The 19,605-nt window shown below is 53.1% G+C and overlaps 1 protein-coding gene across 1 annotated transcript in view; it reads left to right on the forward strand.

Moving 5' to 3' along the window:
• Positions 1 to 19,272, forward strand: part of tet3 (tet methylcytosine dioxygenase 3) — a 58,631-nt gene extending 39,359 nt beyond the window's left edge. The window contains exons 3-11 of the mRNA XM_061259450.1: positions 48 to 2,898; positions 5,749 to 5,839; positions 8,815 to 8,908; positions 10,698 to 10,906; positions 12,220 to 12,370; positions 13,079 to 13,168; positions 14,056 to 14,193; positions 14,845 to 15,193; positions 17,332 to 19,272. Of these exons, the coding sequence (XP_061115434.1) occupies positions 48 to 2,898; positions 5,749 to 5,839; positions 8,815 to 8,908; positions 10,698 to 10,906; positions 12,220 to 12,370; positions 13,079 to 13,168; positions 14,056 to 14,193; positions 14,845 to 15,193; positions 17,332 to 19,211 (5,853 nt within the window). The 3' untranslated portion in view covers positions 19,212 to 19,272. The remainder of the gene's footprint in view (positions 1 to 47; positions 2,899 to 5,748; positions 5,840 to 8,814; positions 8,909 to 10,697; positions 10,907 to 12,219; positions 12,371 to 13,078; positions 13,169 to 14,055; positions 14,194 to 14,844; positions 15,194 to 17,331) is intronic.
• Positions 19,273 to 19,605: the final 333 nt, after the last annotated feature.

The following is a 19,605-nucleotide window of genomic DNA, read 5'->3' on the forward strand; positions in this document are numbered from 1 at the left end:
TCCTGGAGGCTACAGCTAACGGTCCCGTCTCTTTCTCTGTGCTCTAGACTGTTTCAGGGCGGGGGTCAGTGGATGGCCCCAGGAGAAGGCCGCAGATGGACAACGGGTCACATGACCACCTAGGAGACGGCGCGCTGACCAATGGGGCGAGCCGTCGCCCCGACAACGGCGAAGATGATGAAGCGGCAACAGAGGAGGCCGCAAACGGGTGCGGTTGGGGTCCCGGGCCGGCTAAGGCCCCTTTAGGAGGACCCCTTCAGCGGACATGCTGGGGCGGCCCTCGAGGGCCCATCAACGAGGCGGACATGGAGGACGCCCAAAACCTGGTGGCCTTCTCAGCGAGCGTAGGTGCGCTTCCGGCCTCCGGCCACCGGGAAGAGCCATCGCACCCTGCCCGGCAGCTCCGGATGGACACTGCACAGCTGTACGAGAAGTTCAACCAGGAGATGGGCAACAAGGAAGGGGTTGAGCCCCGGCCGGTGGTGGGGGTCGGAGCCCTCGAGGGGGGTCAGCGCTGCACCCAGCAGGACCTCGGCGCCCTGCAGACGGCACTAAGCCAGGCCCGGCACGGCCACAAGCCGCCAAACTGCAATTGCGATGGGCCCGACTGCCCAGACTACCTGGAGTGGCTGGAGAAGAAGATCAAGGAGGCAGCAGATGAGCGGGAAGAGCACCATCCCACTCCTCCTCACCAACCTCAGCTCAACGGGGCTGGCCTCCCGCCCCCTCTCCTGCCCCCTGGCCATCGTCAGCATGGGCCCCTCCCTAGCAGCCTCCCCCCCATCCCCTGCTCCCCAAGTGTCCTCTCCATCGCCAAGGAGAAGAACATCAGTCTGCAGACCGCTATCGCCATTGAGGCGCTGACCCAGCTGTCTGCCACTGTGCCCCAGACAGTGGTGCCCACCGCGGCCACCTCCTCATCCAATCACCACCACCTACAACACCACCACCATCATCAGCCCCACCCTGCCCAACCCCAGCCCCAACACGGGACCCACCTGGTCCCCTCCTCCCCTTGTCCCTCCCCGTCCCCCTCCGCCTCCCCCCTGCCCCAGTCCGTCCCTCCACTGGGGATGTACCCCCAGCAGGACCCATCGTACTGGGACCAGCACCGACCCAAGTCCCGATCGTCCCCTCACCCGTCCTCGGTGTCCCCCTACCCCAGCCCCTGTGACAGGGCCTCCCCTCGAAATGCCTGGATGGGGCTGAACTCAGACCCCCACCCTCGCCTCCCACCCCATGCCGGGGGAGACCCCATGTCTGAGCTCAAACAGCTCCTGGGCGACACCAGCGGAAAGTACATCAATGCTTCCTTCAAGTTCCCTGCCCCGCTCAAGGATAAGGGTGGGGGTAGCAGCCCGGGCGTGACTCAGGTCAAGCAGGAGATTGACCTGGGTGACTATCCAGGTTCACCTTGCACCGCTATTGGCCGGTATGGGCTGGCCAATGGGCAGCAGCTGCCGTACCCGGGAGCTCCACAGTCGCCGGGGGCGACCATCCGGTTCCAGACCCAGGCGGCTCTGCAGCACCACCTCCACCACAAGCGCAACCTCTTCTGCAGTGGTCCCCCTGGCCTTCCCCCTGGCATGCCTCCCACCCAGCACCGTCCTTCGTCCACCTTCCAGGACCTCCGCAAGTGGTGGCCCCAAGCCAAAGGTCCTGATGAGCCCACCCTGGTCAAGCAGGAGCCCAAAGAGCCCAAAAAGAAGAAGAGCAGCGCAGGTGCTTCTCCGTCCCTAAAACAGCAACTGCAGATGCAGGGGGCCGGCATGTACCCCCAGTTGGGCCTGCCCCCACCCAAGCCCAAGCAAATCATCATCAAGAAGACCAAGCAGCGAGCGTCCCTGCCCACCTTCCTGCCCCAGAGCCAAATTTCCATACAGAAGCCGGTGCCGCCCAGCAGCATGGCCCAAACTCTCGAGAGGTCCTTCACGGAGTCGGAGCTCCTGCCCATGCCCCTGCCCTTCCCGCGGGCCTTCTGCGGCTCCTCTCAGGCTGACCCGAGCGGCGCCGCTCCAGCCCTTTCTCAGGAATCTGTTTCGAACGGTGCTTTGGCCCCAAACCCCGTCCTCACCTCTTCTGTTCCCGAAAGCTCTCCCCCGGCCACTGCTTCCGCCCTCTTCACTCCCTCTTCAGTTCAGACACCCCAAAGCGAACAAGAGACCTCGGGCCCCCCGACAGGGATTCAGGAGGATGCCCCTCCAGCATCCACAGCGACGGACCCCCCCTCCTCTTCTCTCGCGGGGCTGGTTGACTCCCTGGACCCCAAATTCGAGGAGCTGATCCGGCAGTTTGAGGCGGAGTTCCCGACGCCCCACAGCGAGCAGCAGGAGGCCCCCGCGCCCCAGCCCCCACCCGCAGAAGAGGCGTCCCAGTCGAACTCAGGACCAGCCAGCCCACCGAGGCACTCCCCCGTGGCGCAGCCCACAGGTGAGGCCCCGGAGCTAGGCGGGGCCGCAGAGGACAGCGGCGAGAAAGAGGGTTCCACCGCCACCCCTGCTCAACCCTCAGAGGAGGGCGCGATGGAAGTAGAGAAAAGGGCAGAGACAGGGTTCGACATAGGGTCAGAGGGGGCGATTTGCCCCCCGCCCCAAACATTGCCCCCTAGCCAGGAGGCCCACTTGCAGATACAGCAACACCGGGTCCTGGAGGACCCCTTCACCGCCCCCTTCTCCCCCCTCCCCAAACACGTGAAGATCGAGGCATCCGGGGGTCTGGCCGTCCTCTCCACCACTGCCTGCCTCTCCCTGGACACGCCCACCAAGGAGGGCCCGCCCGCCGCCCCCTCCCTACGCGGCTTCCTGGAGTCACCCCTCCGCTACCTGGACACGCCCACCAAAAACCTCTTGGACACGCCCATCAAGGCCGATGAGGACTTCCCGACCTGCGACTGTGTGGGTGAGTGTATCCAGCATCGTGTCCATCCATCCTGAACAAAATCCCAAATAACGTCCCTCAGAGTCCCCTCACAGGCCTCCCCAAAGTCCCCGCACAATCACAGCTTCTGTGCACTCACATGTAAACACTGTGAACTTAAAGAGAACATGGAAAGAGAGTCACATTGGCACACGGCTGATGCAGGCATCAGTTCCTTACAGTTACACACACAGCACACCGTGAACAGTACCAAAGCCAGAGTTTGGCCGTGGAGCGGCGTAATTGGCTCGCCGCTCCGAGGGAGGGACTGGGCAGGGGTTAGCAGGATCGCTGGGCACAATAGCACCTTGGCAGCACGGTCATGGGCTCTGAGACAATATGGCCTAAAGAAGGCGTGTCATTCTCTGGATCGCCAGATCTCTCCGGGCCGCCAAGGGACGGTGTTGTAAGTGGCGTGTCCCCAGCTAACACAAATAATTGAATAGTTAGGGTACATTACATTACATTACATTATTGGCATTTGGCAGACGCTCTTATCCAGAGCGACGTACAACAAAGGGTACAATTGGCTGCAAAATTTGAAACAAATTATTTAAAAAAAAGAAAGGAACACATCAGCCTTTCTTGCTAACTTGGCCAACTCAGCCTAACTTCTCACGCGCAGCAAGTTTGTGCTGTGCTGCATCAGCATGGCCTGAAATCTGTGTCACTGAAAAAAAAGGAAAAAAAAAGAATAAAACCAAACAGGCCACCTGCGCCACTTCATTTCTGCAGATAACTTCTGCCCCGGCACCATTGTGTCTGAGAGCGGGCCGCCAGACCCGCGAGTCTGAGCCGCTAGTCTGCATTCAGCGCACAGCACCGAGCGGGGGCCAAGCCGGGTGGGGGGGGGGGGGGCAGGCACAATGAGGGGGGAGAAGGGCTCCATTGTCACTGGCGGTTCAGAGGGCCAGACAGCAGCGCTAGCTAGCTAGCGTGGCGCGGTGCGACGCTCATTTACAGTCAGACCAGCTCCCCTCCCCCCCCCAGACAGGCAAGGACACTGTTGAAAGACCACTGCCAGGGAGAGGGTAACAGGACTGGGGGGAGGAGAGAAAGAGGGGGAAAGAGAGAGAAAGAGAGAGGGGGGTTAGAAGACATTAGAAGAGGAGAAGGATAAGGTTTTGAGGAATAAAATGTTTTTCCAGAGTTCAGTAACCTCTCCCTCTCTTGCTCTCCCCCTCTCTCCCTTTGGTTCTACAACAGGGAGGTGATCTAAGGAAATTCTGCCAAGAAATGACGTAATAGAGGGTTTTTAGAAGTCAAATAGTCACTCTCTCAGTCTCTCTCTTTCCTCTCTTTTCTCCCTTTACACACATAGATCCACATCAGTCTGTGTGTTTCTCAGCACAGCCAGACTCCGAATTCCCTCCTAACACCGCTAATCGCACCCTGTCGCTCCATTAAGTTGTTAATTGGGCGGCGTGTGTATGTGACAGGGCTGGCCTCTGTGAGGTCTCTTCCTCCTGCTAAATATTTAGCCTTACTTTCCTCTCTCAGAGCTGCTACACATGTTATTTTAGTCAATATTATTTCACCAAACATGCGAGTTTGCATTCAGCTGAAGGCGGCCAGCTGTTGCTGGTGTTTGTTGTCAGTGTTGAGCTCCGTAACCAGGGGCGTATGGCATGGGAATGGGGTTGTTTCCGTAGTGACAGCCAGCTAGTGACACGCCCCATTGTAAACATGCAGAGAAAATGGTCACGGCAACTTGACACTCACATACACGTGGGTGTGCACACAGTTACACACACAGTGAGAATACACATAAACACACACATACAGTGAGAACTCACTAACACACACACACACACACAGTGAGAACACACGAACACAAATGCATACACATAAACACACACACAGTGAGAGCACAGACACGCACACACACACGCTTGCAGCCAGCGTGTGTTGTGAACTGTTCAACACTCTCCCACACTCACTGAGGCATTTACATCAGACTGTCACTCACAGGGACTGAAGCCCCACCCCTCTCCCAGATCTCTCTGAGCCTGAGGCCCCGCCCCATCCCCCAGCTCTCAGAGGAATGTGACCTCAGATTCCCTCTCAGTCAAACACTCACAGACACACTACACTCACTGACTCGCTCACGCCCCATCTCATACACACACACATACTGCAATACTAAATCACACACACACACACACACTGCAGTACTACAACACACACACATACAGCAATACTAAATCACACACACACCACAGTATTAAAAGACACACATACACACATACTGCAGTACTAAATCATACACATATACAGCAATATTAAAACACACACACACAAGCATTTGGTCACGCCTTGTCTCATACACACTCGCACACATACACACACTGCAATACTAAAACACTCACACACCCTGGGATACCGCAGTACTAATACAGACACAAACCACACACACACACACACACACACACACACATACTGAAGTACTAATACACTTGCACGGGCACACACCCTGTCCCACACTCACATACACATACAGACACCGCAATGCTAATACACACACACAGCACTGAACTACATTACACCATACCACAGCTGGCTGTTTCTTGTTTGCTGGTTATGAAACCATCTGCTGTTGATCAGGTCCAGCAACCTCATACACACTGAGACTGATTGTGTGTGTTTTGTGCGCTTGTATGTGTGTGTCCGTATGTGTGTCTGTACGTGAGTGTGTATATGTACGCGTATACATGCACGTGTGCTTGCGTGTATGTATGCATGCGCAGTGTGTGTATGTATATATGTGTGTATACATGCGTATGTATGCACTCCTCTTATCTCTCTCCCTCTCCCTGTACTTTCCCCACGCAGAGCACATTGTGGAGAAGGACGAAGGGCCGTACTACAACCACCTGGGCGCCGGGCCCACCGTGGCCTCCGTTCGAACGCTGATGGAGACCAGGTGAGCGAACGAGACCGAGAACCAGCACACGGACCAGATACAGACACACAGACTGGGTACTGACACACAGACCATGGATAAACACACAGAGAGGAGAAAGATACACTGTCCTCTCCCACCCTCGCCGCTTCGGAACTGCACAGAAAACTGGAAATCCTATTAAATTATTTTGTACCAAATATTGGTAAAGATAGATTTTTTTCTTTTTAAGTCTATATGGTCAATCGAATTTCATTCATATTGCAGAATTTACAAAGACAAATCAGGCTTTGTAAATGCTTCAGATGAACAGGGTGTGTCCTTCCTGCCATAGCACTCGCTGTAGTCACAGCTGTGGACAGGCATCTGCCTCCACACACACACACACACACACACACACACACACACACACACACACACTCTCTCTCTCTCTCCCTGCAACCCTGCCTGTCCCATGGGGGCTACCAGAATCCCACAGCAGGAAGAGGAAATGGTCACATCAGCAGAATGGGAGAGGAAGAGAGATAGAGAGTGAAGAGAGAGGAGAGAAAGAGAGATGGAAATAGAGAGGGAGAGGAGGAGAGTGAGAGAGAAAGGGAGAAATAGAGAGGGAGAGAGAGAAAGAGAGATGTAAATAGAGAGGGAGAGGAGGAGAGTGAGAGAGAATGGGAGAAATAGAGAGAAAGGGAGTGAGAAGGAGACAAATAGAGGGGGAGAGATTCAGAGAGAGGGAGAGAGGGATGAGAAAAAGAGGAGAAACGCATGTTCACCTGATCTCTCACTGGCTCACTCTCTGACCCACTTACTGTAATCCTCACACCCAGCTACCAGCACAGTATGTGCCCATAACGGATCACATAATAATATAATCATAATATAATATCTTAGCTTCTTGTGTGTTTATATGGCTGAGATCTCTCATCCAAGCTGCAGTGTACACTCTCAGATATAAAGTGACAGTGGAGGTACGTCTTTGTTCTTCAAGGATCAAATTTCCCAGATGTACCCTAAAAGTACACTAATCTTCTCTTTCGGTACAAATGAGTACACTTCCCAAGCAAAAAAGGTACAAATTAATGACATATTGCTGGCTAGGGATAGAATTTTATGTCCGCCCCAGTGACAAGCATTTGTGCCTTTTTGGGCACTTGTCCCACCTGTATTCCTGAGAGTGTACTGTAACTGGGACCTGGGCTCTTAGCAGAGGCTGGGTTCTGTGGCTCTACCCCAGAGAGGGATACATACCCAGGCCTGCCTCTGCGGCACCCAGCTGTGCAAACGGACTGTGTGCAAACGACAGGAGGTGTGTGTGCTAAACGCCTAAAATGCACTCCTGTGCGTACATCCAAGCATTTAACACACACTCTTTAATCCAGAGTCGCTTAAGCAGTTTATTCTTTATACCAGACTTGGGTGAAATAAATGATTGTTTTGGATTCTGATTGTCTTCTGTTTTCGATTGATGATGCCTGATGCAATGGAGCCAACCAAGACAATGTGTATTTGGAACCTATCAAATTCTCAAAAATGCAAACCCTGCCTTCTGGTCCTCCCATCTTGGTTGGCTCAATTGCACCAGGCAAGATTAGCTGAGTGCAAAAATGTATTTGCATCGAAAACAATTACGTAATTGACCCAGATTTGTTCCTTGTGTTCCAAGGCAGTAAATTTCCCTGCCAAAAGGTAAAACCTGGAGTTCCCAGCGCAAGTTTACCTCCTGACCCGCCCGGGGAAGTGTCCCCCCCGTGTGATGGCTGAGGGACTCGCGCTGCGTTCTCTCGGGCCTCGTGGCATTCGGGCCGGGGCAGCGATGCGTAGGGCCGAGGCTTATCCAGATTACCACGGGGAAACCCCCCTCGCTGTGTTTTAGTGTGTGCGGGGGCGGGGAGGGTGACTGAATGCATTCCTGACGGTTTTTGTGGGGGGGGGTTATAAAGGCAGAATGACTCGGGTCTTTGAGAGCAGTGCTCCAGCAGTGAGGCTGGTGGGAGGGAGAGACGCTCTCTTATTGTTGACCTGTTTGGGATGCGGGTCTGGGGGTGACGCAATGGCCAAACCCTCCAGCTCCTGCCTGACCCCTGCCTGACCTCTGCAGCCCCCTGCCCCCTTACAGCCCCCATACCGCCAAGGGTAGCCTACTTCCTTCTCCGGAACGTCCGGCAATTAACGGCAGGCTGGAAAAAATCCGCGTGACGGAAAAATCTCTTTGCGAGCCAGATTCAATGAAGATAATATCCATAACAGGCACACAAGTAGGACTTAGAATTGCAGGTTCCCCTTAAAAATGTTTCCCACAATGCCCCTCCCCCGACCCCTCCCTGCCTCTCCCTTCAGGGTTATGCTCTGGTGTCAAACTTTACGATCTGTTGCGGGGGGGTGGGGGGTCTGCTACCTTCACTCCCTTGTGAATATTAACAGATTCACATGAGAAATGCACAGGAGGAAGAGAGTAAAGGGAGAGAGAAAATGTGTGTGTCTGTGCTTGTGTGTCCATGCGTGTGTTTATGGTTGTGTGTGTGTGTCTGCACTTGTGTGTCCGTGCGTGTGTTTATGCTTCTGTGTGTGTGTGTGTGTCTGTGCTTGTGTGTCCGTGCGTGTGTTTATGCTTCTGTGTGTGTGTGTGTGTCTGTGCTTGTGTCCGTGCGTGTTTTTATGGTTCTGTGTGTGTCTGCGCGTGTGTTTATGGTTCTGTGTGTGCGTGTGTGTCTGCGCTTGTGTATTCGTGCATGTGTTTATGCTTCTGTTTGTGTGTGTGTCTGCGCTTGTGTGACTGTGCATCTGTATATGTGTGTGTGTGTGTGTGCATGAGTATGTGTGTAATTATATGATCATGTAAAGCTATCAATTCAGGGTTAATTCCTTCCAAAGAAGACAAAACTGATAAAATTAAGCTTGATGTGAGTTTGTAGTGAGCAGACTGTGTACATAACAAACCAACATTGTGTGCGTTCTGTTCCCCTGGTCTTGTGTTTACACCTGTGTGTCGGTCCGTGCAGGTACGGAGAGAAGGGAGAGGCCATTCGGATCGAAAAGGTGGTCTACACCGGCAGGGAGGGGAAGAGCTCTCAGGGATGCCCCATCGCCAAGTGGGTGAGTTCTGGCCGCCGCGAGCAGGAAAACCCCAGGCTCGGCAGCTCGGCCTGTCTCTCGTAGGCCCGAAAACCCTCCATCTCCTCCGCCCGCCGGCTCGATTCTGCACCGCCTCTTCCTGTTAGAACTATTTATAGAAGCCTTTCATTTCTTCTATTTCTGGGGTTTTTATTTCTTTAATTGGGAGGCCTGTGTGAAGCAGGGTGTTTCCTTGCTCTCATAGTACAGAGTGTAACGTTTGATCTTCCTTCCACTTCCACCCGCTGCTTTTTAAAAATGCTTTATCCTTTATTTGTCCAGGTGAGTCACACAGTTAGAAACCGTGCCAAGTTACATCATAAACGGTCACACGGCATTAAAGTGCAGTGCCACCGTTTAAAGAGATGAATCAATTCAAATCAAAATGTTTGATTTTCCCCACCTACTCCTTACTCATTGTTACGGGAATATTTTGTTTGTTAACGGTTATATTTGATGTGGACTGAGTAGTCTTTGTTCAGTTACATTCTTTGTTTTTGTCTGAAAGCTGGCCGGTCTTGTCAGGCCTGTTCTGGTGGTTTTGGCCGGAGCAGGGCTTAACGAGAGCAGGATTTACAGCGTTAGGAGGTGCAACAGGGTGACAGGAGGGCTGATTACTGGCCGACACTAAAGCCACGGGGGGCTAGCGCTCGTTGACGGGCACGCTAATGGCCTTCGCTAACGATGCGTCACCACGCTCGGTCGACTGAAGGGCTGACTCGAGCTGAGCGTGACTGACAGATGTAATGCGCTTTCAGTGACAGGGGTGGGGAGCATGTTTTGGTAGTAGTGCATATCTGGGGACTTGCGTGTAGATTTAGATTTAGATTTCAGGTAAAAGTGTGTTCAAATCCTGGGTTTCAGGTTTCAGTCCCAGGGCTTGTACACTACTTTGTACCTCTAAGCAAAATACTTGAAGTAACTGAAGTTTATATAGTACCTTTCAAGAAGTTCACAGAGATAAATACATAATAAATAAATAATAAATAAATATAAATGAGAGCCGCGGTGGCGCAACAGGCTAAGACGCAGCAGACTTGCGGTTGCAGTTCGCTGCAGTTGCACACTGGGGACCGGGGTTCGATTCTCGGTCCTGCCAAAAAGCCAAGTTTGGCCGGCTCACGTGGAGCAGCAACAATTGGCTTGCTGCTCCAGAGGGAGGGACTTGGCAGGGTTAGTAGATCGCCGCACAATAACAAGCACCTCGGGCGCCTTGGAATCACGGTTACAACTTGGTTGCCGAGACGGCTTGAAGAAGGCGTGTCGCTCTCCTGTTGGCCGCCGAGGGACGGGGTGTGGGCGGTGTATCTAATACTAGCTCTAATTGAATCAGACGGGGTCCAATTGGCTACCAAATTGGGAGAAAAAGGGAAAAAATCGGATAAAAATGTATTTAAAAAAATATATATATATATAAACTAAAAAATAATAAAATATACATAAAACAATGCCATATAACAAAGACCAAGCAGGGAATGAAAGGCAGTTTGTACAGGTGAGTCTTAAAGGTGTCCGCAGATCTTAACTTTGTTTTATTCGGGAACTGAATTTCAGTTCCATTTCCTCAATTAGCTGTATGAACCTCATGAGACCCCGCAGAGGAAATGTTTCTCTATGTTAAGAGAAATACTGTATAGAGCTCAGAAGCCAACATGCACTGTCCCCGTGTGAGGATGCAGGGTCTCAGGAGGTGGAAACACAACTGATCTCAAACACAAGGGCGTTGAGCTGTGGCCTCCTCTCATTGGCTGCCTCTCTCTCTCTCTCGCAGGTGATTCGCCGCGCCAGCGAGGCGGAGAAGCTGTTGTGCCTGGTGCGTCCTCGCGCCGGCCACCACTGTGCCAACGCCGTCATCGTCATCCTCATCCTGGCGTGGGAGGGTGTGCCGCGAGCGCTAGGCGACAAGCTGTACCGCGAGATCACCGACACCCTCACCAAGTTCGGCAACCCCACCAGCCGGCGCTGTGGCCTCAACGACGAGTGAGTGCCCCGCCCAACGCGGCCACGCCGCCCAACGCGGCTAAGTCACCCAACACAGCTACTCCACCCAACGCGGCTAAGTCAGCCAACGCGGGCCATGCCGCCCAACGCGGCCACGCCGCCCAACGCGGCTACGCCTCCCAACGCAGCCACGCCGCCCAACGCGGCTAAGTCGCCCAACGCGGCTAAGTCACCCAACGCGTGCCGCTCAGCCCAACGCGGCCACGCCGCCCAACGCGGCTAAGTCACCCAACGCGTGCCGTTCAGCCCAACGCGGCCACGCCACCCAACGCGTGCCGTTCAGCCCAACGCGGCCACGCCGCCCAACGCGGCTACGCCTCCCAACGCGGCTAAGTCACCCAACGCGGCCACGCCGCCCAACGCGGCTACGCCACCCAACGCGGCTATGCCGCCCAACGCGTGCCGTTCAGCCCAACGCGGCTACGCCACCCAACGCGGCTATGCCGCCCAACGCGTGCCGTTCAGCCCAACGCGGCCACGCCGCCCAACGCGGCCACGCCGCCCAACGCCGCTATGCCGCCCAACGCGTGCCGTTCAGCCCAACGCGGCCACGCCGCCCAACGCGGCTAAGTCACCCAACGCGGCCACGCCGCCCAACGCGGCTACGCCACCCAACGCGTGCCGTTCAGCCCAACGCGGCCACGCCGCCCAACGCGGCTACGCCGCCCAACGCCGCTATGCCGCCCAACGCGTGCCGTTCAGCCCAACGCGGCTACGCCGCCCAACGTGGCTAAGTCACCCAACGCGTGCCGTTCAGCCCAACGCGGCTCAGTGATCACTTTATTAGGTAGACCTTTACACCAGCTTGTTAATGCAAATTGTCTTTATCAGCCAATCATGTGGCAGCAACTAAATGCATAAAAGCATGCAGATGTGGTCAAGACATTCAGCTGTTTTTCAGACCAAATGTCAGAATGGGGAAGAAATGTTATCTAAGTGACTTTGACCGTGGAATGATTGTTGGTGCCAGACAGGGTGATTTGAGTATCTCAGAAACGGTTGATCTCTTGGGATTTTCACACACAACAGTCTCTAGAGAAAACGGTGCGGACAAAAAACAAAAAACAGTGAGCAGCAGTTCTGCGGGCAGAAATGCCTTGTTAATGAGAGGTCAGAGGCAAAGGGCCAGACTGGTTGAAGCTGACAGGAAGGTGACAGTAACACAAATGTGACAGTGTTATGCAGAAGAGCATATCTGAACACACATCATGGAACGAAAAAGTCTAAATACCTAATAAAGTGTTCACTGAGTGTAACAGCACATTTATTACCTCTCTCTCTCCCTCCTGTAGTCGTACCTGCGCGTGTCAGGGAAAGGACCCAAACACCTGTGGAGCCTCCTTCTCCTTCGGCTGCTCCTGGAGCATGTATTTCAACGGGTGCAAGTACGCCCGCAGCAAGATCCCCCGCAAGTTCCGACTGCAAGGAGACCGCCCTAAAGAGGTGCGTGGGTACGGGGTGGAGAGGGCGGCCAAATATCAGTCAGCCGCTATCTTTCCCACAGGGGAGGTACGAGAGAACACAGTCACTTTCCTCAAACACTTCGCTAAACCCAGTTTTAATTTTACATGGCAAAATCCATTACTGCAACGTAAGACAAGTACATTACAAGCAGGTAATGAATTCCATTAAGCGCTCATAAGCCAAATGCTAATTTACAGAACCACTCCACAGACACACTAACAACCCGCCTGCCAACCGGTAAAATTCCCGCTGTTACATTAACTCTGAACAGAGTTCATTTGAGGACAGTAGGGACCAAATTTACACTACTAGAGGTATAGTTACATAGCGCATTTTACCGTGTAAGCAAACTGCTTAAACCTCTGATATATGTCATGAGTTTTGCAACCACAGTAAGTGTAAGTGACGGCCAATGCTGTTTTTTGCATGTACACACATCCTCTATTTACACCAATTATCTCAAACTCAAATCATGGAGGACCACTGTGTCTGCTTGTTTCTGATGCGTTACTGGACTTAAGTGCTTAATTTAAGCACACGATTGGCTGAGATGTCCACAAAGAGTTGTAAAGGCAAGAACCAGCAGAGACTACGGCCCTCCAGGGCTGGAGTATGAATCCCCTGGACTACACCCTATTTGTGCGCTGATCATGTTGTGTGTTTTTGTGTGTGTGTGTGTGTCCATAGGAGGAGGATCTCAGGGACAATTTGCAGAACCTGGCCACACGGGTTGCCCCCCTATACAAGCAGCTGGCCCCCCAGGCCTATAGCAACCAGGTAAGAGTAACTAACCAGCGGGCGTGTCCCTCCCTACGGACGCAGGTTCCTGAGGGTGTGCCCCAGTGGAACTGTGTCAGAGGTTCTCCAGTCCCTGTAGATTTTGACATTTCAAAAGGAACACCGATTTTCTGCTGAACTGTGGTTGGTTGTGTGTGTTTAATTGCTGCACTCTGATTGGTTGCACGTTTCAGTGGTGAACTCTGGTTGGTCACCAACATTCGGGACAAAAAAAAGTTCTGTGTGATTTAGTTTCGCATGATGTTGTGTTGAAAATTCTCAGGGAAAATCATAGAGGGAGCAAAAGAGTTTGTTTCAAATAGCTGTAGCTCACTGTTGTACTGTTTAAACTATACAAAAAATATTAGAATACTAGCCAAGATAATCAAGGTATCCTTTTACATACGTAGCTTGATATATTCTGAATCAATTCAGGCTCGAGGGTAGAATAGCAAGCGTCTTAGCTGGCAATCGAACCTGCGACCTTTAGGTTACCAGGCCAGTTGTCTAACCGTTATACTACACTGGTGACTGTGAGTAAATGCACTGTCAGCCCCTGGTGGGTTGGTGGTATGTGCCGTGTGGCCGCTGACCGTCCTTTGGCGGTAATAAGGACCCCTCCCCCGCCCCAGGGTGTGTGACAGGGGTCAGCCCCAGCTCAGGTTACCATGTTCTCTCCATAGCGGAGGGCTCGCTCGCTCGCTCATGCAAGGGGCGTCTACAGGGAATCCGCAGTTTAAAAGAAAACCCTTAATTACACAGACAGGACATCGTACACTTGTTTGGTTAGCTTAGCTCAGCGGTAACCGACCCTGTGTCTCAGTGTTGATCTCTGATTGGTTGCGTGTCTCGGTACTGATCTCTGATTGGTTGTGTGTGTGTTTCAGTGTGCTAAGGAGCAGACTGCCCCGGACTGCAGGCTCGGGCTAACGGAGGGGAGACCGTTCTCCGGGGTCACAGCCTGCATGGACTTCTGCGCTCACGCCCACAAAGACCAGCACAACCTGCACAACGGCTGCACTGTGGTACGCAGTGCCTCCTACTGGCCAGACTCCTGTCCTACATGCTTGAACACAGTGTTCTAGTGTAGGGCAATTCTGGGTACATTTTGGTTATGGAGGGCCTGATTCAGTAAAAAAAAATTTAAAAAAAGGAAATGAATGAATAAGCAAAAGTATTTAAATGAAGATAATGTAGCTTCCCTGTTTGACCTGCAACTTTTGAGATGTTTTGAGAACCTTCTAGAAAAGATAATGCGTGTATTTACGTACTGGGCATGCATTAGTGTGTGTATGATTAATATGTTTGTGTAGATGTGTGCAAAGGTGCATATGTGTGTGTGCGTTGGTCAGACAATTGCGTGTTAGCACATTTTGGCCTGTGTGTTCATGTATTTTGAATGCGTAGGTGAGTGTATTTGTGCGAGAGTAATGTGAACCGGCAGTATTTGGGGCAGCCGAAACGGTCCTTCTCAGGGCACCTGACGAGGGAGGATAATCACAGTGTTAGACTAGCTACTCCCAGTGGTCACAAGCTGTAACTGCTCCTCGCATATGTATTTTTAATACACATATGGATTTTTAAAGCGCCGTCGTGTGTGTTTGTGTTTGTGTGCGAGTGATGTGAGCAGGCAGCCCTAACGGTCCCCCCCCCCACGGTCCCCCCCCCCCCTCCAGGTGTGCACCCTGACGAAGGAGGATAACCGCATGGTGGGGCAGATCCCCGACGACGAGCAGCTCCACGTCCTGCCGCTCTACACCGTCGCCAACACCGACGAGTTCGGCTCCGAGGAGAACCAGCGGCGCAAGATGCAGACCGGCAGCTTCCAGGTGCTGCGCAACTTCCGCCGCGAGGTGCGCAAGCTGCCCGAGCCCGCCAAGTCCTGCCGCCAGCGCCGCCTCGAGGCCAAGAAGGCCGCGTCCGAGAAGCGCAAGGGCTCCAAGCAGCCGGGGGAGACGCCCGAGAAGCGCATCAAAATGGAGGCGCAGCAGGTCGCCTCCCCCCACCTTCAACAGGAAAACAAAGGCGAGTTTGTTGCACCTTTAATGCATAACAGTAATAGTAATAATTGGCTATTCAGCTGACGCTTTTATCCAAAGCGATTTACTGCTGATTAGACTTAAGAAGGGGACATTCCTCTCCCCTGGAGCAATGTGGCGTTAAGGGCCTTGCTCAAGGGCCCAACAGCTGTGCAGATATTGTGGCTACGCCAGGGCTTGAACTACCAACCTTCTGGGTCCCAGTCAACCTTAGCCACTAGGCTGCAGGCCGCCCCTGCTCTATGTAATGCTGCTACATAGGAACATTGTCCTACATTATTACATTGCATTTATTTAGCAAACGCTTTTACCCAAAGTAAAGCACAATCAGTGCATACCAATTGTCATATTAAGAACTACAGAACACGGTCATAAGGTATAATTTATATATCCGTTGTCTCAGGCTATGATCATATCTAGTTCACATGGTAAATATAGGCTAAGTCAATACTAGATGCGATATGTCAGAATAGAAGCAAGGCATGATACAACAGATACGGTAAACAAATTATACTGAGCATATTTTTGAGTCGGTCCGCTCTCCCGTAATAAAACTGCTAAGTAACGTTTTAACCTCACTCGTTTCAAAACCAATCTCGATGCCATTTCGCAGCTCTACTACAATGGCAACGGGCTCGCCAAATACTGATTTTGGCATGTCTACCTTGCGCCATTGTATACCCATAAAAAGCTTTTTGCTCATTTAAATCCAACGGATCCCAACACAAGGCGCCTATATTCTGTTGACATGAGAAAACACAATGCTAATTTATAAATCACGGTAACGTCTCAGTATTTGAATCGTTCTAAACAAACATGGTAGCCAGGCAACATAGCTAGCTAGTCAAGAATAGGCAGTATTTGTCTTTAGATTAATCAATAGCCTACATGTGTAACGTTATATTCCTGTAATCACATGTTTTGCTTATGCTGGAACGTAGCTAACGTAGCTAGTTGGATTATCGACTTTAGGCCATTTCCCACTCTAACTTGCGCTACAATGCTAGCCCAGTCCTCACAACCTATAACAGTTCGTCGCATTGAATCAGTTTAGCAACTCTCTACACCAGGGGTCACCAACCTTTTTGAAACTGAGAGCTACTTCATGGGTACTGAGTCATACTAAGGGTTACCAGTTTGTTTTGTCACGCGCACAATACTGACCTTTGAACTAGAGTAGGTCAGAGTTCACCTAAACTTATCTAAACTTAATGTATTATAAACATATTTTTACAATATTGTCATTTTTAAATCTATATAAATAAAGTGTGATAAAAAAAATAGCAACAGAATAAAATTAAATTTTAGATGCAGCTCACTAGTGAGTTGTGCTATTTTTAGAACAGGCCTGCGGGCGACTCATGTGGTCCTTGGGGGCGACCTGGTGCCCGCGGGCACCGTGTTGGTGACCCCTGCTCTACACGTTGTATATGCGTGAAACGTAACTGATAGGATGACCACACTCCCTTCCTTGTAACGTTATAAAATGCCTCGCCTTGAAATTACAGCTCTCAGTGCTACAGTTGATGTCTCAAACCAAATACTTAGGAAATTGATCACAAAACCTACGTTTGGCGGTAGCAGTTTTTGAAGATCTGTGATGCATCTTGATGGAGAGCAGGCTGATGTAAGGGCTGACCAATTTAGTTTCTTGTCTTTTTAGGCTTTCAGCAAATGCAAACATTTCACTTAAAATGTCCTAGCTACTAATGTTGATTAAAAAATATTCAACACAACAGTGCTAGATGAAGATACAAAGTACAAGAAGACTGGGTAAAATGAACGAGACACAAGTGGTACATGAGTGGCACTATATATAGGGTACTCCTGAGAGTTGCATCTTCAGACTGTTGAGCGTAAAATAGGCTGTAGCATAAAATACTACAAATAATGGCAAAAGGTGCTTCACAGTCTTTGAAAATGTTGCAGCAGAGAATAGACAATGATAGATTCTATGAAATTACATTACATTTTTTATCCAATGTGACGTGCAAAAAAGTGCAGATTAAGGTCATTAGAACTGGTCCGTGTCCATCTTGTGTAAAATTGAACAGAATATTATTTATTCAAATTTTTTTCGGTTGAGCTTTATTAATCTTGCCTTTTTTCTGGCCACGTCCACAGCAATCCCCAAACAGGAAGTGAAGCCCACCGTTAAGCTGGAGAAAACGGATCCCAGGTACCAGGCCTTCAACGGGGTCCCGGAGGGCTACGCGTCGCTAGGGAAACGACCTGCGTCGGACCCCTACAACACAAGCGGCGTGTACTCCTACCCCGGTTACTATGCAAGGAGTGGGCTTCCCCCGAACGGAAGCCCTGCCCCAGGCCCAATCAACGGCTTTCACCCCAACCTCTCTCGGCTGCCGCATGGCTACTACAACTACCCCACTAACGTGCTCTTCTCGCCTGGCTTCCTGGGCTACGACGGGCGGAACGGGGCGTGGTCTAACCCCGCGGCAGTCGCCTCGATGGACCGGAAGCCGGACGTCCAGAGCTTGCAGGCCAGCTTGGCGCACTCGTACCCGGATCACCCTGAGCAACAGCAGTCCGCAGCGGATGACGGAGCCAGGAGGGGCTGCCAGGCCCTCGCCCCTGCTCACCCTCCCCGGCCCCTGACAGCCCCGGCCGACTCCGCCCGCAGAACCATGCCCGCAATCAAGCAGGAGCCCATGGACACGCCCCTGACCCCCGACTGCAGGGGGGAAGGGCTGCCCCCCCAGCGCTGCGTCTCCACCGGCCCCTACCAGGGGGAGCTGTGGCCGGGGCACAAGCCCAACGGGAGTTTTGGAGTCGAGTTCTGGACCCAAGCTCAACGCCAACACCCCCACCCCCAGCAACAGTGGGGCTCCTACCAGGGGGGTAACCTTCCCCAGAACTCCCCCGCCCCTTCTCCGGCCCCATCCCTAAATCATGCCCCCTCGCCCTCTCCGTCCTTAAGCCACGCCCCCTCACCATCCCCCTCCATAAACCACGCCCTCTCACCGGCTCCATCCTTAAGCCACACACCCTCCTTTAACCACGCCCCATCTCCGGCCCCCTCCCTAAACCCCGCGCCATCCCCTTCACCCTCCTTAAGCCATGCTCATTCACCTGCCCCCTCCTTAAACCATGCCCCTTCTCCATCCCCCTCCTTAAGCCATGCCCCTTCACCATCCCCCTCTCTAAGCCACGCCCCCTCTCCATCCCCCACCTCCCACCACCCTCTCCCCCCCTGTCACTGGGGTGCCCCCATGGCGTACCCCCCAGGTCAGGCCGGGGGCTTCCCCAGCAACCCGTGGTGCAAGGCTGGGGAAGGCCGGAGCTCCACTCCCCTGGGCCTCCAGGAGAAGGCCTGGAAGTCCTGCGGTGGTTCAGTGGCTGGATGCACCCCCTCCCTGGCCCCCGAGGGCCGGCTCTTCCCCGACGCCTTCCAGCAGACGGAGGCGGGGCAGGCCTGCTGGGATCTGGGCGGGGCCTCCGATCAAGGGGCCGAGCCGGGAAGGCGACAGGAAGAGGACGAGGAGGAAGAGGTGTGGTCGGACAGCGAGCACAACTTCCTGGACCCCAGGATCGGCGGGGTTGCCGTGGCGCCCGCCCACGGCTCCATCCTGTTCGAGTGCGCCCGGCGCGAGCTCCACGCCACCACGCCGCTGAAGAAGCCCGACCGCAGCCACCCGACCCGCATCTCGCTCGTCTTCTACCAGCACAAGAACCTGAACCAGCCCAACCATGGCCTGGCCATCTGGGAGGCCAAGATGAAGCTGTTAGCGGAGCGTGCGCGGCAGCGGCAACAGGAGGCCGCCCTGCTCGGGCTGTCGCAGGACGACATCAAGGCCTACGGCAAGAAGCGCAAGTGGGGCGGGGCGGCCGCCGGGGGAGGAGCCGGGGCCGCCCCGGGGCAGGGCAAGGACAGGAGGGAGGGCGTGTCTACGCGACAGGCGCCCACCAATCACACCAACACGGTGGTTACCGCGGCACCCTATGCCTACACCCAGCTCACCGGGCCGTACAGTCGCTGGGTCTGAGGGGCGGGGCCTCTGGGTGTGCGGGGGCGGGGGCTCTGGGTTTGAGGGGGCGTGGCCAGAGACACGGACAGATGGGAAAGCGCCTCCCCTCCCTCTCTCCCTCCCTCCTTCTCTCCTTAATTTCTTCCGGGTCTATCCCCCCCACGCACTCCCCCCTTTGCTCGTACCACCGTCACTCAATTCACCAGAGGGGGGGGGGCAGGGGAAGAGAGTGGTGGGGGTGGGGGTGGGTTCCTTTTTTTAATTTCTGTTTTTTTCTTAAAAAAAAAACCTTTTTATTTTATTTTATTTTTTACCTCAAATTTGGCAGCAGTTTGGGACTCTGCCCACCCCCGATGGACTAGCTGCCAGTGGTGCTGTTTCTCTCTGGTTCCTCTCCTTAATACAATAATGA

This window comes from Conger conger, chromosome 11, assembly GCF_963514075.1.
Source record: "Conger conger chromosome 11, fConCon1.1, whole genome shotgun sequence".
Lineage (NCBI taxonomy): Eukaryota > Metazoa > Chordata > Actinopteri > Anguilliformes > Congridae > Conger > Conger conger.